Here is a 22,417-nt window from a genome sequence, read left to right as displayed (position 1 = left end):
GCCCCGCTGCACAATACCGAGTCTGCTATCACTTGCATTTTTGCTCATCAGAACTGTAGTGAGTTTTCCTTCGAAACAATTATTTATTTTCTCATGAGAAGCTGTCATATATCTATTACTAACATCTTTCTGTTATAACAAAAAGGAAAATGACCAAGGAAGATAATTACAAAGAAGAATTTAGCTATGATGAAATGTCTACATTGGAACGGGGAAAACAGAATAATGGAAATTACACCTTGGACTTTACATCCAGTGAACTTCAGCTAGATAGAAAATTTCATACTTGTTTTCATCACAGGGGATGGATCTACAGTCTGATGATTGGGGTAAGTGTACCAAGTTTTTTTTAAAAAATGTAAACAAACCTCAAAGGGTTTACAAACGCCAAAGTATTGCTCATCTGTGTGTTTGACGTTTTATGTATGTTTTACCAAGAGAAGTTGGGGAAGTGTAACTGCAGTTTATAAGTAATCTATGAAGGCTATATTGCTTGAAGCAACATGAAAGAATAGTAGATTAGACACTAATATTCACAATAAAGCAACTAACAATTCATAAGTGTGGAAATAAGTCTTAATGCAGCATAACCTTCTGTAACATAAATTTTGTAAATTTTTTTTAATTTAGATTTTGAGAGCAATGAGTTACAGCCTGTCACAAGGTGTTATATATTTCTTTATTAGCACAGTATATATTATCAATGTGTTTCAGAAAGATTTCAGTGTTGCAATAAGATGCTACTGCTTAATGGAAAAATACATTTTTAAAAAATTGTGTTACAGAGTTGCCTCCTGATAGTTGTTGGCTTTTCCGTTTATCTGGGAAATGTATTTCCTGATGAAATGGACTACTTGCGTTGTGCAGCCGGTTCAGTAAGGACATTTTCATTGTGATTGTTTTTAGCTTTGTTACTTTAATCATGTGAAGTTGATAATACAATTTATACAGTTGTTATGTTTTTTTAACTTCATATGAAAAATTATTAAATAGATTTTTTGTAAATTTGCATTTTGACTACTTGACATATTTGACCAAATTTCATCAATTGGTGTTTTTTGAAATAATTTATTTGTTGAAATTAAAAATTACACCCTGTATTTACCATCATTATTCTAGATATTGATTTTAGTATGAAAGCATTTTTTATGCTAAGCAAGGTAATGAATACTAATTCTGGGAAATTAAAAATCTTTTCAATCTTTCTTATCCGGTATTAATGGCAAATCGTCCCTGATTGGATGAATATGGGCTAAATTCAGAGTAAAGTTTATTCTTTTCTGCCGCACATCATCCCTTCTCTCCACCTTCAAAAAAAAGTGTATGTTGTGAATTTCTTCACTTCCTGCTCCTGCCATCCTTAAGGCATCTGAGTGAGACTGCCAATTTCTCCTACTTTTAGGATCGTGACTATTCAGGAACTGGGTTAAGGCTGTTCCTAACAATCTTTTCAGCTGGCAACGAGAGAAAGAGAGAGAGAGAGAGAGAAAGCATAAAAAGTTTTACTCTTCTAAATAATGAACATGTTTTAACAGAATAATACAAATAAATGATTGGATTATTTTCCAAATATAACATCACAATAAAATGTTGACAAAATAATTATTCTGTTCAAGTTTTTTAAGTTGTTTTTTTCCTTGCAGTGTATTCCTGCAGCGGTTGTGAGTTTTGCTATAGCCAAAAGAAGAGTTAATGCAGTAGGTACATCATTATGAATTACATTTTACCATCTATATTTTTGTATTGCTTAAGGAATACAATTGCGGAATTTAAAAAGAATTATTTTCTTTAGATGCCACACTTCCAGCTTCTGTTTATCTCAACGTTTGCTATCACGACAACTTGTATGATTTGGTATGGGTGCAAGCTAGTCCTCAATCCAGCTGCATTAAATGTAAGCTTATCTTTACTTCATGTTACTACATGCATCACTCATTAATGGGAATTTTTATTTATAAAAAAGCTAGGAAAATCATTGGCTTGTGAAAATGATTAGACAATGCTATCTCATCAAAGGTTGAAAGATATTAACTAACTAAGGTTCATGGCATTCTTTTTCAGATTTGATTCTATACTCCTGTGTGTTTGACTATATATAATATATGCTCTTTGAAATTTTTGTGTGTGATAAATTCATTATGCATTTGTCCAAGTTTTGTGTTTACTTGATGATGTTCACAAGAGAAAATTGTTTCTGGGGTCTTACTATTAAATGATCTATAGTTAACACCTGGAATATTTTATTTTGGGTATATATACAGTCATTGTATATGTATACTTACTTTAATATCTAGTAATGAAATTGATAGTAAACAATTTACTAATGCTAGGCAATAACCAGAAAAACCTGTCTCCATATGTAATTTAACAATTTAGTATCATATTCTCCAATCATATTCTCCGAGGTCCATTTTGAAAGAAAGTTTATTTTTTCAGTCAGGAGTTTAAGAGCAGGTTTATTTATAAACAACATTTGTTGTTCCTACAAACTGTAGCACAAGCACTAAAATTTACCCTTGTCCACCTCTTCACCCTCCCTTCTCCTAAATTAAGTAAATGTTGCAAATAGTGCTTTTGAATGTTTTACATAATAAAATATTCTGGACTAACAAGAAAGAAAGCCCCTATATTTATAAAGTTCCTTTCATGTCTTTAGGGCATCCTAAATTCTTTCACAGCCAAAGAAGTATTTTTGAAGAGTAGTCACTATTGTGATGTGGGAAAATTCAGCACACCAAGGTCCCACAAACAGCATTGAAACAAATGCTTAGATAATCTGTTTTAATGGTGTTGATTAAAGGATAAATGTTGGCTGGGAGAGCTCCTCCTTCTTCAAGTAATAACATAAGGCATTTATGCCAAACTGAGAGGGCAGATGAGGCCTTCGTTTAATGGCTCATCCAAAAGATGTTACCTTCAGCTGGCGCAGCACTTCTTTAGTACTGCACTGCAGTGCCAGCTTGGATTATAACCTTAACTTTTGAATAGGGTTTGATCCCACATCTGACTCCCAGTGAGAGGACTAATGTTGCACTGCAATGAAGACATCTTTCTGATGATTTGCAGCACATACCAGTAGTCACCAATGTGTCTCTACTTTCTAGCTGTGTTAACCAGTTTTACTCCACTTTTACTTTTAAAACATTTTCTGTCCAATCAAAATCATTTATAAATAACAATGGCACCTGGCTCAATGAGGAGTGAAACATAAGTATGTTTCAACAAAACCTCAAGACCAGAGCAAGGAGCAGAAGATAAGATAATAGAAAGTTAAAGAGGAGATAGAAAGATGGAGGGAAACAGAAGTGTCAAGTTGACAGACGGGCAAAGGAATAACTCCTCTGACTCACTATGAGCAGCGCCAAGGCTGATCTGCTAATATTAAATTTAATAAAATGGAAGGTGCATTTATCAGAAACGAGATCCCAATACCTACGACAGAGACTGAGTTAAAGGCCTGAGGGATTATAACAAATTTATTTACAATGCTTAATACAATATTGAATATTCTGAAACATGTGAAACATACTCAAAAACAAAACAGCATAGACTGCACCCAAATCTTGTTTGCATATCCAGGTAGAATGCAATCTTATAAACAATGGAGCTATTAATTAGTTATCTTTTTGGCCACTTTTTTGTAACATCTTGGTCCCCACTCTTTTCATTTAATTAATTTAATAAAACAAATAATCTGCTTTTGAAAGATATAAAGCAGACCAAGTAATTAGCCATAACCCACAGACAGATTGCGGGCCATTACTCCACAATTGTGGGGCAAGGTGAGGTGACAGGCCTCCATGAAATACCACCATTGCCCTCAGATTATGGAACTGTCCTTGCATGTGCAGCAATTACCTCAGATTTCCATTACCATCATATACATATGGGTCAATAAGTTCCCTCATAACATTAAACTGCAGTCAAGCATAACAAGAGACTAAGTACCAATGTAAAATACCATTTTATTGAAAATTAATTAAACTTCTTTGTAATGTGACTGCCTGTCACTTAATAAGGAAACATTTGCTGTAATCTGGAATGCACTGTCTGAAAGGGTGGTGGAAACAGATCGATAGGAACATCAAAAGAGAATTGAATAAATACTTGAAGTGAAGACAAGGACAAGGCTGTGAGGAAAGAGTGGGGGACTGGGACTAATTGGATATCTATATCAAAGAGCCAACATTGGTATGATGGCCTGAAAGGCCTCCTTCTGTGCTCTATTATTTCACAATTCTTTGGGCAGGATTTTCTGGTCCCACCAGAGGCGGGCATTGTTGCAGCATGATGGGAAAATTTGGAGAGCGGCCAAAAATCAATTGACTTCTAGCCACTCACAAAATTTCCCTGTCCCACCCACATTGATGCCCACCACTGGCCGGATCTGAAAATCCCGGCCTTTCTGATACTTTGAGTAACAATAGGTGTTATGGATGATACAATTCAAATATTAAAATTGGATGTGTACCTATCAATGAGATTTACTGATAGTGATGTGACTTTTGCAGATGTGTTTAATTCCTGTATAACCAATGCCTAAGCTCATATTTTATTGTTATTGTGGTCTAATGTTACAAACACTGTAATATACAATGGCTAGGATTTCCTGGTCAGTGCGGGGGGTGGGGACCACTTGCCGATGCGTAAAATGACACGGGATGATGTTGGGCGGAACTCCCGACGTCACCCCGCCCCATTTAAATTTTCAGGAAGGCGGGGGCGCAGCAAAATCAGCTGTGTGCCCACCTACCTGTCAATGGCCAATTGAGGCCATTGGCAAAGTCATTGAAGTAATTAATGGACCTGCCCGTCCAACCTTAAGGTTGGCAGGCAGTCCAGGAGCCCCAACGGGCAATAGAAAAAGCATGAAACCTCATCTACGGGCGGGATGAGGTTTTATGTTGGTTTTAAAAAATGTAATTAAACTGAATTTAGAAGTGATGGACATGTCCCAACTCATGTGACAGTGTCACATGAGGAGACATGTCAGAATTTATTTTTCCTATTTTAAACATTTTTTACTGGAGAGCTGATCTCCCTGAGGCAGCGCTTAGCCTCAGGAAGATAAGCGTACTCTTTGGTGCGCATGCACGAAAGAGCGCACTCTCGGTTTAGGGATTCCACCCCGCCCACACAGGGAGTGCATAGTGCTTCTGTGCGGACGTCATGCTGGGCGGGCCTTAAATGGCCCACCCACGTAAAATGGCGGTGGCCCCCGATCGGAGGCGGCGCCTCCATGCGCCCGCTGTTCAACATCCCCCCCAACGGTGGGAAAGCTCTGCCCAATAAAACATTCAATTATTCTTTCTGTGTTGTAGCAGATTCCATCTGCCCAATTGAATCAACAGAACTTTAAACGCTATAACGGGAAATCAAAATGGTAGACGTGGTTAACAAATTAAAGCCCTGTCCGTTCAAAGTCCATTTACTCTCATTTGTCTGTGTGCTGATTGCAGGTTGGCATCTCTGTTTAGAACAGTATTTGTTATATATTTATTTATAATGACAACAATTCCACCTTATTTCTTTTTAGAAAGTTTGATGTAATATTTCAGGTTAAATTTAAACCAAATGTATCCTTCTCAAAAAACAGTTTCTTCGTTAAGATTTGAAAAGTAGGAGACATAACACACATCTGCAACACACAATAAAGGCATCGTCAATAAAGTGTGTAGTTTTAGTAGCTGCCCTAAAAATCAACAACACTAAGCCCTGTTTCAGTGTCTATGCAGTTTACCACCAGTCAGTATAAACTGTGCTAAAGGGCTGTTTCAATCAAGGTTCACTGCTGTAACTGCATATATTTGTTTTCATTGTTTGAGTTAATTCAGTTCACACACTGAGCTTCTTATGCTCACAAAATCTATTTTCAGTTGGTAGGACAATTACTAGCTGAGGTAGCTCAAGGTAATTTGTTTCCCCACTATTTTCATGTGCATGTACATTTTACTACTTGAAACACAGGTTTTACAGAACTACACTCGTCCTGTACAGTAAAATACTGACACAAAATAGTTGACACTTGTACAGACCACAATCAAATTCATTAATGCAAATTTGATACAAAGTTCCTAGATGTCTTGATAAAAAGCAAATGATTAATGGGAAACTCCAGGAAGGATCTAAACAGTTTATAATTACATATGTAGTCCTATTGCAGTATGAGCAGGATTGCAACATGCATAAGCAGTGTAGAAAGCAGGCATGTGATATTTGGGGATGGGCTCACTTCAATAATCATGCTCTCCTTGCACAAATTCTCAAAGAGCTTTCAAAGATACAAAGAGCTTGCTGTTTACATCCTGTGTTAGTAGTTTTTCAAAGTTACTCTTAGTTAAAGCAAAAGTAAACAGTCACAAGTTTAGTCTTGGTAGTAGCTGTTGAAATGGATACAAGGAGGCTCAGGAGCAGGAGTGATCCTCTGGGTCTGCTTACCTAGAGATGCTGAGGGTTCTCCACTCGGAAGCTGAGGAGAATCCTCTATTCAGGAGCACTGTTAGAAATGCCTGAGAAGAGATGGTCAAGTTGGTCAATGCCATCTTCTATGCCCAAAGGTTATGGGAACAGATGAGGAAGAAATGTTCTGACTCACTGGTCCTTCTGACAGTGTAAAGCTCCCTCAGGACTGCACTGATGTGCCAGCTCTCTGATTCGTAAGCAACAGATGTAGCATTAGCTAAGGTTAACAAAAAATCCCACTGCCTTTCCCATGGGTGTTAATCCATTACTATGTTGCTTTCAGAGCACAGTTGAAATGAAGTCATTCTTATTCTTCATAATATTGTGGGATGCTTGCAATTTTTTTAATTTCAATATCGCTTGTCCCAGTCTGTCCTATTTTTGAGAGATTCTTCCATTAGCTTGCATATTGTTGTAATTATCTAATTTCTCAGTGGGAGAAAGAAGTGTGGTGGATGGCAGATTGCCTGGGGATGCAGTTGGTCCATTGCCTCCTTGTGTTGGGTTATGAAATGACACTAACTGATAGCACCACATATATACTGCAGTATAGAAGCTCAGACTGTGGTCACCTTGTCAGCCAGGGGCAGAGCTCTCTGTGTTGTGAAACAGTGATGTTGAAGATTTGACTTGAAAAGGTGACATCTTTCTGTGAAGCATGGGTAGTGAAAGTGGATCTCTTCAGAACTGTCTAGGTAGATGCGTCTTGGTTTATAGACAGAAAAAGCAATCACCTTCTGAGCTTAAGATGTGTCTAGCGGCAAAATGGTGGAGGATGCAGTGGTCAGGCCACAATTGACCAGTCCCATCACTAATACAGACTGTGCTAAACATATGCTGCAGTTATTCTTGCAGCATATGACATTGAAATATCTGGTGACCAGTTTCATGGACATAGGCAGAAATTATATTAATGGTTAGAATAGAAAAATTAGAAAACAGTTCCCCATGATCATTGTCAAGTAGGTGCGACAGTGTATCTCTCGATATGATGTAGGTATGGGCTGGCTGTTGATCACCTAGGCGTGCCTTCTTCCATGCATTCCCAGTGAACGCCAGACATATCGGAATCAGGGAAGAATCCAACATTAGGCTCAGTCAGACATTGATATGTCTTGTTTGTCTCATCAACCCTTTTTGGAGGTAAGTTTGGGAACTAAACCTCCTCATGTGCTGACCCCCTTCCAAAAGGAGATATGTGCAAGTCTGTATGTAGATGTGGGATTGCAGGTATTAGTGGGCCAGTGTAGATTTGTATTTGGTGAGTCACTGGTCGAAAGTGGGCTGCAGCTGGGAAAGGATGGTTTGCGTGCCATGCAGATCCCATAGACAAGTTCTGGTACAGGCGACTCAGATGAGTACTTTGATGGAGCGACATGCAGGAGAATACTGATGAGGATGCACATAGAAATGCTGCATTCATTGACTAGCCTGCCAAACAGCCTCCTGTCACTGTCAAGGAGCATGGAGGAATCCAGTTCCAATTTGGCAAAGGGCATTATGCATTGATTCCCTTTTCCACAGCCTCTGCTCCACCTCCCTGACATAATGCAGGCCCAGAGGTACTACTATTACAGCTCCCATATCTGTTGCAACCTTTGTTTGGACAGTTCATCAATTCCTCTGCCCTCCCTCTGAGCATACATTGCCTGCTAAATTCAGCAACTTATCACACAACTGTTCCAGCTGTTTTGACACAAGATTTACAAGCTGTGTCAAATCAGTTGGTTCAGTTGCTTGATTTCATGATCAGGTCATTTGGCAGGCTTTTGGCAAAGGCCTGAACAAACACCCTTCCCAGCATGGGGCACCATGCCAGACATGGCCAGATGCACTGTGTGCCCCACTCAGAGAGCTCGGCCTCTATAGCACTTGCTCCCCATTTCACATTTTAAGTTTGCTAGATTGGAAGCTAGACTGTGGCTAGCATTAGTTTTGGCTTGCAAAGGCAGTGGACCACAGGCTCTTGTTGTAGGCTATTTGTAGTTAATTTGATATTCTGGCAGAATAGTCTTTAGGACTCATTCAGAGTTTTTACTTAAGATTACTTCCCAGTTTCACTTAAGCCAAGAAACTGTTGTTCCAAATTTTGTCTGTTACCATGCAAATCAGGACTGGCACAATTTCTTCTGCTGTGCTGATGCTAAGCAAGCCCTAAGAAAATATATTTTATAAAATACTTCTAATGAAGAACAATTTAAGCAGTAATTAATTTCCATTTGTATGAAGACCCAGAGCAAACTGGTGATTAAGCATTTGATAGCCCGCATAGCTGGTTGACCCCGCTTTTCAGGAAATAAAATCAAGGGGCAGGTTAAAGACCAGTCCACCCAGGGGGCAGAATGGTCTACTCTTGTTCATATTGCAGCTCCCTGGGCATTTCTCAGTCAGATTCGATTGATGATGTTGATATTGCAATGTTGCCAGATGTAGTAATATTCACATTTACTAAAGGCTGCTGCTGTCGCAATCATGAAGCACACACCATCACCTTTGACAGATTAATCATGACACAATGGTGGTGTCGCTGTTGTGTTAGAGCATCATTCCTCCTAATGCTTACTAGTTTGGTGAAGAATGCCAAATGAAGAATATTAGATTCGTATGCCTGGTAGCTCTTCATTCTTAGAATAATGTGGAACCTACACACAAAACTTCTGCCCTTTTATTGTAGCAAGATTATTATTTTTGGAGTGTTAGTGATGTAAAGTTATTTGGTTAACTTAAATTCAGCTTCAGGTAAAGCAGGGAAATAGGATAGATATGTAACGATATTATTACTTGTATGTGTGCACAGCATGTGGCTCAGAACCTGTAGGTTACATTCCTAGAACATATGGAGGATGTAAATCATTTGAAAAATTAAGACTTTTATCAGGTAAGTAAGGATCCTTTCTTTGCTATGTACTTAGGCTAAAAACCAAATGTTGGTATTTAAACTGGCTCATCAAAATCATATATATTTTACAATTTTTTTTCTTTCATAGATAAACTTTAATCTTGTCTTACTTGTACTTCTGGAAATACTCATGGCAAGTAAAGTTATCCTATCAGCAAGATCTGACACGGAATGCTGTAAGAGAAAGAAAGTAAGTATTCCAGTTGCCAAACTTGAGATTATTAAAGATATAGTAGGGACTTTCAATTTAAGAATCAGAACACACTGAATGAAAACACATTTGTCAAGTTGATGCAGCTAACGTAAATTATGTCTAGTCTTTTTATTGTCCAATATTAAAATTCAAAATTGAAGCAGCTTCATGAGCAGTTAACTTACTTTATATTTTAAAGATATTAACAGCTGTTTTCTTATTTTTGTACATATATACATGCTGTATACACAGATATGGAGGATAAAGATGCTACTTTGCACTAGAGTAATAGATGTGAAGTTTCTGAGTCCTCAAGATTTTCCCTTTTGATGTAAATACCTTGTGTTTTATTTTAGGCTGATTTATCTTTTATTAAATATATCTGTAGGTCCTGTCATATGATGAAACAGCTTTATTGTGCCACATAAAATTCCCATCTCGTACTCTGAAGTCCTATTCAGTAAGTAACTATTGCTTAAGATCTATAATGTTTAGCATTAATTGCTTTGCTTGTAGCAATTAATTGTAGGGAAGTCATCTGGTACAGTGGTAGTGCCACAAGCTCTGGGTTTAAGTTTCACTTCAGGACTTGATGGTCTTGATGGCTATGGGAGATATGTGCATAATATCGCCAAACAGGTTGATTATCAGCCTGTAGATCCTTCCAATATGCCTGATGGTAGGCAGTAAAGAGCAGGAGGGTTTCCTGGTTAGCCATGCTGCAGAAGGCAATGGCGAACAACTGTACAATCAATCCAATGGGAGTCTTTGGTTGCCAATGCCCTCTTAGGGCATGGTACCTGAAGGAGGAGGAATTATTTGAAAAACATAACCTTGGAAATAATCATTGATGAAGCATCAGCCAAATATTTCCCACAAATGCTTTTTATTTATTTTTGTCATATAGGGTGGTATTAGTTCTTAGTAGAACTACGTGCAAATAGATATAACAGGAGAGTGTGCTGTCATACTGTTATTAGTAGATGGGGAAAGAGGCAAGATAAGGAAAGATTTGAGTTTACATCTGAAGATGAGCGTAGGCAGCTAACATGATCCATGGCTTCTGTCAATGACACCTGAAAGGAATTATTTACAAACAGACATATACTAGTAGTTACTACTGCTTTTGATTTCCCTAAACCATTATATTACGTAGAATCGACATCACAGAAATTGGTCATTCAGTTCAACAGGTCCAGATTGGTGTTTACACTCCACATAAAGCTTCTCCTCTGATATGTTGGTGCCTATCTTATATTTATGGCCACTTGTCCTGGACACAATCACAGGTGGGTGGAATTTAATGCCCTCCCCTGTGGCCAGTTTGAAGGCAGGGTGCATTTAACCAGGTAGGAGGGTGGCGGATGGGAAGCCTGCTGCCTCTCCGCCTCTGCTCCAATTCAGTTCAGACTGGGAAGACTTGTGGATGGCCTTCCCACCCCGCTGCCAATTGAGACCCTTAAGAGGGTAAGTAATGCCTATTCAAGGGCCTCATCCCACTGTTGCAGGTATTCAACCAGCGGTGAATGGGGCAGGCAGGGAGCATGAAAGGCAAATCCTGTTACGTTTGCTTACAGGCTCCCAGGTGGGGTCCCTCATTCAAAGACACTCAGTGCCTGATCAGAGGATCCATCATTGGGAAGTAGGGGGTTGGCTGGGAATCAACCTTTGCCCTTTCTGTTGACCCCCTGCACCCCCCAACCAGTGACGCCCACCCCGCGACCCCCATCCTGCCCTCAGTCACCTGTGCCCTGGGCCCTCGCTGATCCTCTGGTGGGTGTATTGCTGGCAGCTATCACTGCTTCCCTAGTGGAGCTAAAGACAATGAAGAGCTTACGGTCTCTGACTGGCCGCCAGCTCTCAGCAAGCGGGACCTCTGTCTCTGTGATCCTTCATCCTGGGGAAGGTCCGCCGCTGGATATCTGTCACTTAATAGATTGGAACTTCACCAAAAGTGATGACCTGGGGCTCCCCCTGGCTCTTCAGCCAGTGGGTGAGATCCCTGTTGCCTGGATTAAATTCCATCCAGTTTCTTCATATCTATAATATCTAGTCTAATTTTTAAGGCTGTATCAGGAATCCTCTTAAGCTTGGCCAAAATTACCTTTGCTGTTCTTAAATAGAGACATGGGCCAGAATCTTCCTGCCCCCCCACGCCCACCCCCCCCCCCCCCCCCCCCCCCCCCCCGCCCCACTCTCCCCAGCGGTTTTCCCCGTGGCGGGGCCGACGAGCCGGCGGGACCAGGAGATCCCACCGGTGTGAGGGGCTGGAAAGTTCCGGCTATGGAATCTTTTACATTCACTTGAAGGGCAGACAGGGTGGCAGATTAATTTCCAATCTGAATAACATCACTTCTGACAGAGCAGCACCTCCCCATTACTCCACTGAATTGTCAACCTAGATTTTGTGCTGAAGCTGTGGAGTGGGACTTGAACCTTTATCTTTCTGATTCAGAGGTGAAAGTGGTACCAACTGAGCCACAGTAAATGAGGAAACACAGGATCGAGATTAAGTTCTTCCTTGTTGCTGTGAGATAATTAAAAGTGCAACTGGCAGTTGTCTGCTTTCTGGTTGCACTGTCAAAGTTTCAATGACAGAAGCCTGGAAAGATGTTGCCTGCTGACTGTCCAGCTTGAGAAATGCAAGGCTTTGCAGAGAGCAGAGGAGCAGGCGGGGATGGTGCTGGGAAAGCTGTATTTGTTTCATGATGGCCTTTGTCCAAAGTTATTTCAACCAGTGCAGGGGGTATTTTCAAAATCTTTTTATACTAATGCTAGTTGAATAAAGTATGGGAAAGATTTTCACTTCATGAAGTTTGGAAGGAGGGAGGCGAGGTGGCCGTGGGAGTTGTGCCTATAGTGTGTGGAAATACACCAGGGGGTTGGTCTAATCACAGAGTGGGGTTGGTCTGTAAGAGGGGCAATTCTGACAGCGGGGCATCTTTGCGAGGGGTCGGGGTGGTGGTGGTGGCTGGAGTATCCAGCTGGAAGCACTCCTGGCTGTCCTTGTCTTGTTGCAGCCGGCGGGTTTCCTGAGACCTGGGGCTCGCCACAGTTAAACCTGAGAAGCTTCATTAACACATTTAAAATAACAGTCTGCCTCCTGTGAGCATCTTGGCTGCCTGTTCCTTGTTCTGTCTGAGTAAAATCTGGCAGTCAGTAATTTTAGTCAGCTTCCTGACACACCTTTGGGTCATTGAACTGCCCACCTACAATCAATTCCACCCACTCCCACATTTTAAAATTCCCCCATATGTTAGAATGTGGCCCACTGTAGATTACTCTGTGGGAGCAGGAATTGAAAAACCTATGTCCTGCTCATTACTCTTCCTTGATTTTCACTTTTTAAAAAGAGACACGAGAAAATTCTAAGAAATTATATTTAACTTGAGTCCAATGCTTTGCACCTTCTGAAAATCTAAAACCTCTCATATCTATTGATATCTTTTGTATACAGCTGCCCTGATCTGAGAACAATGGTTACATTTGTAGTATGAATGGAACTGCCCTATTTAAGTCACAACTGCACCGCCTCCATAGGAATTTTTAATATTTTGATTATCTATTTACCAGATTAATATTTCTCTCATGCATATATTCATATGCTGTGGGAATTGAGCTGGTAGGATAACCATTTAAAGAATTTACACTTTACTTCTTTCAAATTGGTCTCAGCATGAAACTCATCTGAGGTAGATACATTTATGTTGGGTGAACTCAGCACAGGAATTGTCTGACATACTTTTTTAATTGGAGGGAATATTTGGATAAAATATTGGATCATTGCTGATCTCTGCCGCTAGCTGATTAGCTTGTATAAATGTAATAAGGTGCTCTCTAAACCAGTGTGTGATTGATGTAAAACATGATGATAAATTCAGTTGCTATTAATAAACTTCTGTGATATATTAATAATGTGCAAAGCTTTCAGCCTTCAGCAGCATTTCTTCTATTGCAACTATTACAGCTAGCTTGGTGAAATTATATGGTACTCTTTAAAGACTGCTTGAATGGCCAGTGTCTGGTGAAATCATGCATTAACTATGAAAACTATGTCACCTTTTCTTTGAATGTCTGCAGGTAGTTGAAGTGATTGTGGCAATTTGTGCAGTTTTTGGTGGAATTATTGCTCTGAATATGGGTGCTCTGGTTCCTGGACCTTACTTATCTGTGACATTCTTTTGGATTTTGGCTGCAGTAAGTTAAATTTAATAATGGTTTGTACGACTTTTGCATTGTCATAATTAACTAAACAGTATTGTGATAAATGGAATTTATTTTGAACAAAGCTTTTATTTTAAATCCAGCTCATAAAAATGTAAGATTTTAACAATTCACTCTGAATTTGATCAATTTTTTTTTACTGGATGGGTTAATCTAGATATTTATATTTGCTTATCTTCGCATCAACAATTACTCTATTAACTCAATTAAGACAAAAGACATAATTCATATGTTGTGGTAATTGAGATAACATGATAACAATTTAAAGAGTTTACACTTTACTTCTTTCAAATTAGTGTGACATTCATTTGAGGTGGATACAGTTATGTAGGATCAACTCAGTGCAGGAATTGCCTGGCATACATTTTAAATTGGAGGGAATATTTAGGTAAAATATTGGATCAATGTGAAGATCATCATTCCAATGTAAAGTGCATTGCTTTACAAAAGTGCTGACTGAAAAGTGGTGTGATGAGGTTTTATACTTCTGCACAACCTGGAGTCTCCTCTGCATTTTCACCTAGATACACCAAACTACACAAGTTCTTTTGAATAGTTGTTTTTATTGGGAATGAAACTCTGAGTATCCTTATTATCTAAAAATTAGCCAACTGACTACCAGGGTGTATTGTGTTGTTCCCAGCAGTGTGGCACAGAGAAAATCAAAGTCCGCTTTTATTGTAGCCATCACTTGGGCTTTATGTTTTCCCAAAACATCTTGGTATCATCTTGGCCTGACAGCTCAGGATGGTAGTCATTTCACTACAGCAATGCTTCAAGCTCCATCAGAGACCCACAATCAATTCTTGCATTATTTTCTTATACTCCCATCTATATATTGATTGATGCAATGAGGAAGCTTCACTTAACTTAAAAAATGTTTTATCTGCTATTTCACTTTACATCCAATGAAAGCAACTACCATTGATTAGATTTCTTACTTCTTGAAGGAATCAACTTCCACATATAGGGCAGAATGTTTTGGCCCCTTCCTCTATTGGGATATTCCCACCAAAATCAATGGATTTTTGAATGGCTTGCCGCATTTTACGGCCCCACCCCTGCCGCCCATAAGATCTTCACTCATCTCGTGACCTGGTTTGTATATCTATGATGGCGAGGTATTTCTTCAGTTACTCAAAGTTTACTAATGCCTCCTCTGATCAAAAAAAAAGGCCTTTCAGAACAAGGATTTATATACTTCATTGAAGTGAAAGATCAGCTCCATGAAGTGAATTCCTTGCAGGAAAAGCGTTCTTACCTCAACTCCTCCCTTCTCTCAATCTCCAACCATGAAATCAACATCTGCTTTGTGTGAGCAAGTTCAACTTCTTTCAATAAATATGATCATTTTTACTAATTGGTCTCTTTTAAAATGAGATAAATGGGCAAAATGAGGTAAAGCACAGCTTTTCTGAACTTGTGTTTTCAGGAGATTTTAAATAGGATTTAACACAACTCTCTTAATGATCGTTTCTTCTTCCAGTGTTTTCCTGGTGCTATTGCTAGCCACGTGGCAGCGGAATATCCCAGCAAGTTCTTGGTATGTAGTTAACTAATGTGTTGAATTTCTGCTATTCAATATCCTTCAGTTTTATTATGAGATCATCTTTGGGGGTCAAAGCATTTTGTCTGTTGTAATGCATTGTATGCTATTGTGATTGTCCAGTAACATAAGTTGGGAGCCAAGGTCTAGAAGTCAACAGTGTGGGCCTAGAGATTTCAGAGCAATTCCTAGGTCTGCATGGTGAGGCCTGAGGTGGTCACGATATTGGGCCTTGGGCCTCATTACCATTGAGACAGCAAGCTGCAAAGGGTAATAGGCAGCTCACTGATGAAATGTGGTGCAAGATCGGGCCTTTGCAATGCCAATGCCAGCCTTCACGTTATTGATTAAAGGAGACCAGGAAAGGCTGGTGGGGGCGGTGGAGAGGGGAGTTGTTTGACCTGGTCGGGGATCCTGTTGACCAGGGCAACTACTCCCGTAGTATCTTAATCCATATTCTCATCACGCACTGAATAATTCCAGGACTCAATTCCTGACACTTCTGTTAGTTTGGTTCTAAGGTTCTTTTGCTATACAATTGAGGAATAGGCAGCATTGTTCTCGTTTGAAGAATTGCTATGAGTCAGAGATGGAATTTGTTTTCTAAATGGCAGGAACTATTAATTAGTAAAGAAGCAATCTTCTCAGATCATCCTTAATTAAGAGGAAATTAAGCATTAGTATAATGTCTTTAAAAGTCAGATAATTGAAAAGAAATATGATTAATATTCATAGCCTTCAAAAAAAATGCCTGTTTTCATTGATTTCAAGAAAAATCTATTGAAACCGTGAGTACTTATGATACAATCGAGAAGATTGAATTTAAAGTGTAACCTGAACTCAGAGTGAGATACTCAGTTAACATGAATCGTTGTCTTAGAGTGCACTTCAGTTAAGTTATTTAAACATTGCATGCATAGGCTATCTTATTTCAGACTGTTGAACTCTTTGGAATCAGTGTACCTTGATGATATCATTCACTGGTAAAAAGAATCATTGAAATAAATAAAACTAACAAAAGGAGTGATTAAAGCTTCATGGTTTGATTTTTAAAGGAGTAACTGTTAATACTCATTGTAATATTATTAGATCTGGCCATTTACAGAATTATTATTCTAATATTTTCCACAATACTTTCTATTGTAAATGGGACAATGCTAATCTCATGAGTCTCAACAGTCATATTCTGCCTTGAGAATTCAGGTTCTGAAGCTTTTGATCAATGATGGACCTGTGAAAGATAAATCACAATTGCAGTGTGATGGTCTATACCACAAATATATTATATTCCACACATAACTTCTCAGCATATGGGTTGGATATTGGATTTTTATCCTGTGAATGGTTTCACTAAAAAATGTATGTCATCCTCTAATTATGTACAAGTTTTTTTTCATTGTTGATATTTAGATTGAGGTCCTAATTGCCATAAGCAGTGTCACAACTCCAATGCTATTTACAGCCACTGGATACCTATCCTTCAGCATTATGAAATTCATTAACATCTTTCGAATGAGTTCAACAAGTTTGCGTGTAAGTATACCAGCTAAGAAAAACACTTAATTTTCTCTAACAAAAACAGAATTACCTGGAAAAACTCAGCAGGTCTGGCAGCATCGGCAGAGAAGAAAAGAGTTGACGTTTCGAGTCCTCGTGACCCTTCGACAGAACTTGAGTTCGAGTCCAAGAAAGAGTTGAAATATAAGCTGGTTTAAGGTGTGTGTGTGGGGGGCGGAGAGATAGAGAGACAGAGAGGTGGAGGGGGGGGGGGTGTGGTTGTAGGGACAAACAAGCAGTGATAGAAGCAGATCATCAAAAGATGTCAACGACAATAGTACAATAGAACACATAGGTGTTAAAGTTAAAGTTGGTGATATTATCTAAACGAATGTGCTAATTAAGAATGGATGGTAGGGTACTCAAGGTATAGCTCTAGTGGGGTTTTTTTTTAATTTTTTTTTATAATGGAAATAGGTGGGAAAAGGAAAATCTTTATAATTTATTGGAAAAAAAAAGGAAGGGGGAAACAGAAAGGGGGTGGGGATGGGGGAGGGAGCTCACGACCTGAAGTTGTTGAATTCAATATTCAGTCCGGAAGGCTGTAAAGTCCCTAGTCGGAAGATGAGGTGTTGTTCCTCCAGTTTGCGTTGGGCTTCACTGGAACAATGCAGCAAGCCAAGGACAGACATGTGGGCAAGAGAGCAGGGTGGAGTGTTAAAATGGCAAGCGACAGGGAGGTTTGGGTCATTCTTGCAGACAGACCGCAGGTGTCCTGCAAAGCGTTCGCCCAGTTTACGTTTGGTCTCTCCAATGTAGAGGAGACCACATTGGGAGCAACGAATGCAGTAGACTAAGTTGGGGGAAATGCAAGTGAAATGCTGATTCACTTGAAAGGAGTGTTTGGGTCCTTGGACGGTGAGGAGAGAGGAAGTGAAGGGGCAGATGTTGAATCTTTTGCGTGGGCATAGGGTGGTGCCATAGGAGGGGGTTGAGGAGTAGGAGGATTGGACCAGGGTGTCCCGGAGGGAGCGATCCCTACGGAATGCCGATAAGGGGGGTGAAGGGAAGATGTGTTTGGTGGTGGCATCATGCTGGAGTTGGCGGAAATGGCGGAGGATGATCCTTTGAATGCGGAGGCTGGTGGAGTGATAAGTGAGGACAAGGGGGACCCTATCATGTTTCTGGGAGGGAGGAGAAGGCGTGAGGGCGGATGCGCGGGAGATGGGCCGGACACGGTTGAGGGCCCTGTCAACGACCGTGGGTGGAAAACCTTGGTTAAGGAAGAAGGAGGACATGTCAGAGGAACTGTTTTTGAAGGTAGCATCATCGGAACAGATGCGACGGAGGCGAAGGAACTGAGAGAATGGGATGGAGTCCTTACAGGAAGCGGGGTGTGAGGAGCTGTAGTCGAGATAGCTGTGGGAGTCGGTGGGTTTGTAATGGATATTGGTGGACAGTCTATCACCAGAGATTGAGACAGAGAGGTCAAGGAAGGGAAGGGAAGTGTCAGAGATGGACCACGTGAAAATGATGGAGGGGTGGAGATTGGAAGCAAAATTAATAAATTTTTCCAAGTCCCGACGAGAGCATGAAGCGGCACCGAAGTAACCATCGATGTACCGGAGAAAGAGTTGTGGAAGGGGGCCGGAGTAGGACTGGAACAAGGAATGTTCCACATACCCCATAAAGAGACAGGCATAGCTGGGGCCCATGCGGGTACCCATAGCCACACCTTTAATTTGGAGGAAGTGAGAGGAGTTGAAGGAGAAATTGTTCAGTGTGAGAACAAGTTCAGCCAGACGGAGGAGAGTAGTGGTGGATGGGGATTGTTCGGGCCTCTGTTCGAGGAAGAAGCTAAGGGCCCTCAGACCATCCTGGTGGGGGATGGAGGTGTAGAGGGATTGGACTTCCATGGTGAAGAGGAAGCGGTTGGGGCCAGGGAACTGGAAATTGTTGATGTGACGTAAGGTGTCAGAGGAATCACGGATGTAGGTGGGAAGGGACTGGACAAGGGGAGAGAGAAGGGAGTCAAGATAACGAGAAATGAGTTCTGTGGGGCAGGAGCAAGCTGAGACGATCGGTCTACCGGGGCAGTTCTGTTTGTGGATTTTGGGTAGGAGATAGAAGCGGGCCATCCGAGGTTGGGTGACTATCAGGTTGGAAGCTGTGGGAGGGAGATCCCCAGAGGAGATGAGGTCAGTGACAGTCCTGGAAACAATGGCTTGATGTTCAGTGGTGGGGTCATGGTCCAGGGAGAGGTAGGAGGAAGTGTCTGCGAGTTGATGCTCAGCCTCCGCGAGGTAGAGGTCAGTGCGCCAGACAACAACAGCACCACCCTTGTCAGCGGGTTTGATGACAATGTCAGGGTTGGACCTGAGAGAATGGAGTGCAGTAAGTTCAGAGAGAGACAGGTTAGAATGGGTGAGAGGAGCAGAGAAATTGAGACGACTAATGTCGCGCCGACAGTTCTCAATGAAAAGATCGAGAGAAGGTAAGAATCCAGAGGGAGGGGTCCAGGTGGAGGGAGAATATTGGAGATGGGTAAAAGGATCCGTTGAACTGGGAGAAGACTCCTGCCCAAATTTTCTCTGATGCTTTATTAGTGCAATTCATTCCAAACCACATCTAAAAATATTAAGGACTATGCTAAATATAATACAGGCAAACTAATACTGTACCTGCTATGAGTTATTACCAAATTGATATTAGATGCAAACAAAATGTTTAGATATTGCTACTCCTTTTAGTGCACTTAAATATTGCTGCTCCTTTAAGTACAGTTTCTCCTGCCATTTGCCATTGTATCTGTATTTAAGATCTATTTTAATCATTAGAGTATCAGATTTAGAAGTAAACATAATTGTAAACTTAATGTAGACCGCAGAAAAGTTTTACAATAGCATGATATAACATGTCCAAAGGAAGCACTCTGGACAATGTTATGTTGCTAGATTTTTACTTCTGGACTCAGCTTTTCAAAATAACCAAAAGCCCACTGATTGAAAGGCTTGGTTATAGTATGAGACTAAATTCATTTTGGCCTTCTTAATTAAGCCCTTGGTGGACATGAGATTGAAACATCCTTGCTAATTATTTGGTAACACGTCGCTCTCTTGTTCAGACTATAAATATGCTTAGATAAGAAATGGAAATGGGTAATTTTGTTGTACTATAATGGAGGGATAATGCTTTGGATCCATGCCCTGGCTTGTGAAAATAATGAATTGATGTTGCCTATATTTACTATGGGATGTGGGAAGTAAAGGTTGATACTTAAAACAGCTTCACTGTGATTATATGATAGTCTCATTTTTCATTCCAAAGGTGACTTACTGTCATCCTGTTTTGGTTCCTCTTTTCCGTTGTCTCTTTTTTCCCCTACGAGTAACTCACTAGCAATACTCCACTTAGAAGGATGGAAAGATGAATTACTGTCTCTAGAGTTTGCTATGATGTTATGAATCGGTTGGGGTAATGTGCACGTTTCTAAGGCCGAAGTGAACATTTAAAGTCTTTTGTTCTCAATAATTATCTCCCCGCCTTTGTTAAAGGGGTTGAATCCTATTTTGGGCATTAGTTACACATGCATTGGTTGCCCTCTGGTACTTTATCAAGGTCAGATTTCATTGTAAGTATCAGCAAGCTATTTGAGGGCTGAAATCATTGACAAGCCAAATGATATTCTCATTTGATGTTCACAGGTACATAGGGATCATTTAACAGTAACTGGGACCAAAAATCCTGGCCAGTGTATATCTCTGTAACCCAAAGGCACCAAGATGAGGTGCTTCCCTACTACTGCTGTCCTACTACTACCCCAGCTAAGATCAGTTAACTCAACACATACTGGATTCCTTTCTATATAGTAGCATAAGTACTCATTAAGAAGAGAGTTACTTTGAAAAAATATAAAGCTCATCTTGCACATTATTCAAAGGGTTTAAAATTGTTTCTGCTTTTGGGATTCTAATAGGGAAATCACAGAGGTATATGGTCTGTTCTTAAGGGTAGGACCATTCAGTTCACATTTCTCCAGAGTTAAGTGATGCTTATCATTAGCATTTACCCATTATATTCCATTTCAACCTGAAAAATAATTGCTGGTTTTGAAGCATAAATTCCCATAAATAAAATTTCCTTGAAATGTAACTTTCTCCAATTTTGTTATTTCAGCAGTCTTATGATATATTGGTGTTTGTTCTGATGCTTTTGTTGCTGGTCCAGTCCAGCCTCTCACTTGCCACAGTCATTCACTGCATGGGCTACAAGCTTCAAATTAAATATTATGATTCAACATGGAATATGTCAGACTTCCAAAAGGAGAACTGCAAGACAGTTGAGGCAAGTATAAAAATGCACAATCAAAAACTCAATAAACTAGCACCAGGGTTTTCTACTTCTCCACTTGCCTGCCTATGAAGGAAAATCATGGACTGGTAAATACCAGAGTAAAAAACCATACTAGAGCTTGTCTCATCTAAATATTCTGTCACAGTTTCTTTCCAGCACTTTTTGGGTGAAATGTTGACTGGTAATTTTATTTTCTAACATTGTTATTAATTAAAAGCATACTTTGTTTTACTTCATGAGCTGAAACCAATTAATTATTTTCCCAAATTTACTGATATTATAAGTTAAGCATTGCAGTCATCTTATTAATTTCTTTGTTTTACTAATTAATTATTCTTTCAACTGGGTTGAAATGACTATTTCTTATCTAGATACCCAAAGCCGCCACAAAGGACTTTGACAAAGACAAAGCTTGGAAAGCTGTTATGGTACAGATGGTGCAGTAGCAACACACTGTTTCTTGGATATGTCTTCAGACAATAGCACTTGTATCTGTCATGTACATTTATTTATCAGTTGGGCATGTTAGAACTCTGCATATCACATAAAAACTTTAGGTGAACAATGTAAATAATGTCATTTATGTTGAATTAAATAAGTACTTCTGAATCAAATTAACATGAACAAATGAATCAATAACTAAAAATGTATTTCCTTTGAGTTAACCATTCACGCAATAACATTTTATAAAATATTGCTTTATTGACACTGAAACTTCTAATTTTTTTGTAGGCTTCTTTTGGATTATGTACACAGTAACTGGAAATAAATAAGTTACGTACATCAAAGAAATTCTAATACACATTGACGAGCATTAGTTTATGTTTATTGGTGTATTAAATAAACAATAAAGCTTGACAACAGCAACACAAATCAGAGTGTATTATTTTACATCAATTGACAATGCTCATGCATGTTACAAAAATTTTATATGTTCGTGAGATGTGGATGTTGCTGGCAAACCAACATTTAAAAGTTGGTGGTGAGTCATCTCCTTGAACCACAACAGTTCATATGGTGTAGGTACTCCCATAGTATTGTTGGTTAGGGAGTTCAAGCATTTTGATCCAATGGTGAAGGAAGAGTGATTATATTTTCAAGTCAGGTTGATGCACGATGAATTAATTGTACTAAATATAGTTGCATTTTCCTTTCTTATCAGACTCGTAAACTGTACCACAGTTCATGAGTGGACTCATACGAATCAAATTTCCCAGCCTATGATCGGTGCAAGAGGTCATTA

The 22,417-nt window shown here is 39.7% G+C and overlaps 1 protein-coding gene across 2 annotated transcripts; it reads left to right on the top strand.

Moving 5' to 3' along the window:
* On the top strand, nucleotides 1-21,785 carry mlc1 (modulator of VRAC current 1). 2 transcript variants are annotated; one of them, XM_041203387.1, is made up of 12 exons: nucleotides 1-58; nucleotides 146-329; nucleotides 786-875; nucleotides 1,644-1,697; nucleotides 1,793-1,894; nucleotides 9,450-9,551; nucleotides 9,943-10,014; nucleotides 13,635-13,751; nucleotides 15,265-15,321; nucleotides 16,735-16,857; nucleotides 21,001-21,165; nucleotides 21,546-21,785. In XM_041203387.1, the coding sequence occupies exons 2-12, from the start codon at nucleotides 150-152 to the stop codon at nucleotides 21,618-21,620; spliced, it is 1,137 nt and encodes a 378-aa protein (XP_041059321.1). In that variant the 5' UTR covers nucleotides 1-58; nucleotides 146-149; the 3' UTR covers nucleotides 21,621-21,785. The 2 variants fall into 2 exon arrangements, with proteins under 2 accessions (XP_041059321.1, XP_041059320.1); XM_041203386.1 differs by having other exon boundaries at nucleotides 20,998-21,165.
* Nucleotides 21,786-22,417: the final 632 nt, after the last annotated feature.

This window comes from Carcharodon carcharias, chromosome 13 (genome assembly GCF_017639515.1).
Source record: "Carcharodon carcharias isolate sCarCar2 chromosome 13, sCarCar2.pri, whole genome shotgun sequence".
In the NCBI taxonomy this organism is placed as follows: Eukaryota; Metazoa; Chordata; class Chondrichthyes; order Lamniformes; family Lamnidae; genus Carcharodon; species Carcharodon carcharias.
The sequence above is the reverse complement of the archived record's forward strand: the minus strand, read 5'-3'. Positions and strand labels throughout refer to the sequence as shown.

What these genes read in the sequence shown, in the direction of transcription:
- mlc1 (XM_041203386.1), top strand. Translation starts at nt 150, where the DNA reads ATGACCAAGGAAGATAATTACAAAGAAGAATTTAGCTATGATGAAATG. An exon ending in TCAATCCAGCTGCATTAAAT is followed by an intron (nt 1,895 to 9,449) that starts GTAAGCTTATCT and finishes TTTCTTTCATAG; the next exon opens with ATAAACTTTAATCTTGTCTT. An exon ending in AGAACTGCAAGACAGTTGAG is followed by an intron (nt 21,166 to 21,545) that starts GCAAGTATAAAA and finishes TTTCTTATCTAG; the next exon opens with ATACCCAAAGCCGCCACAAA.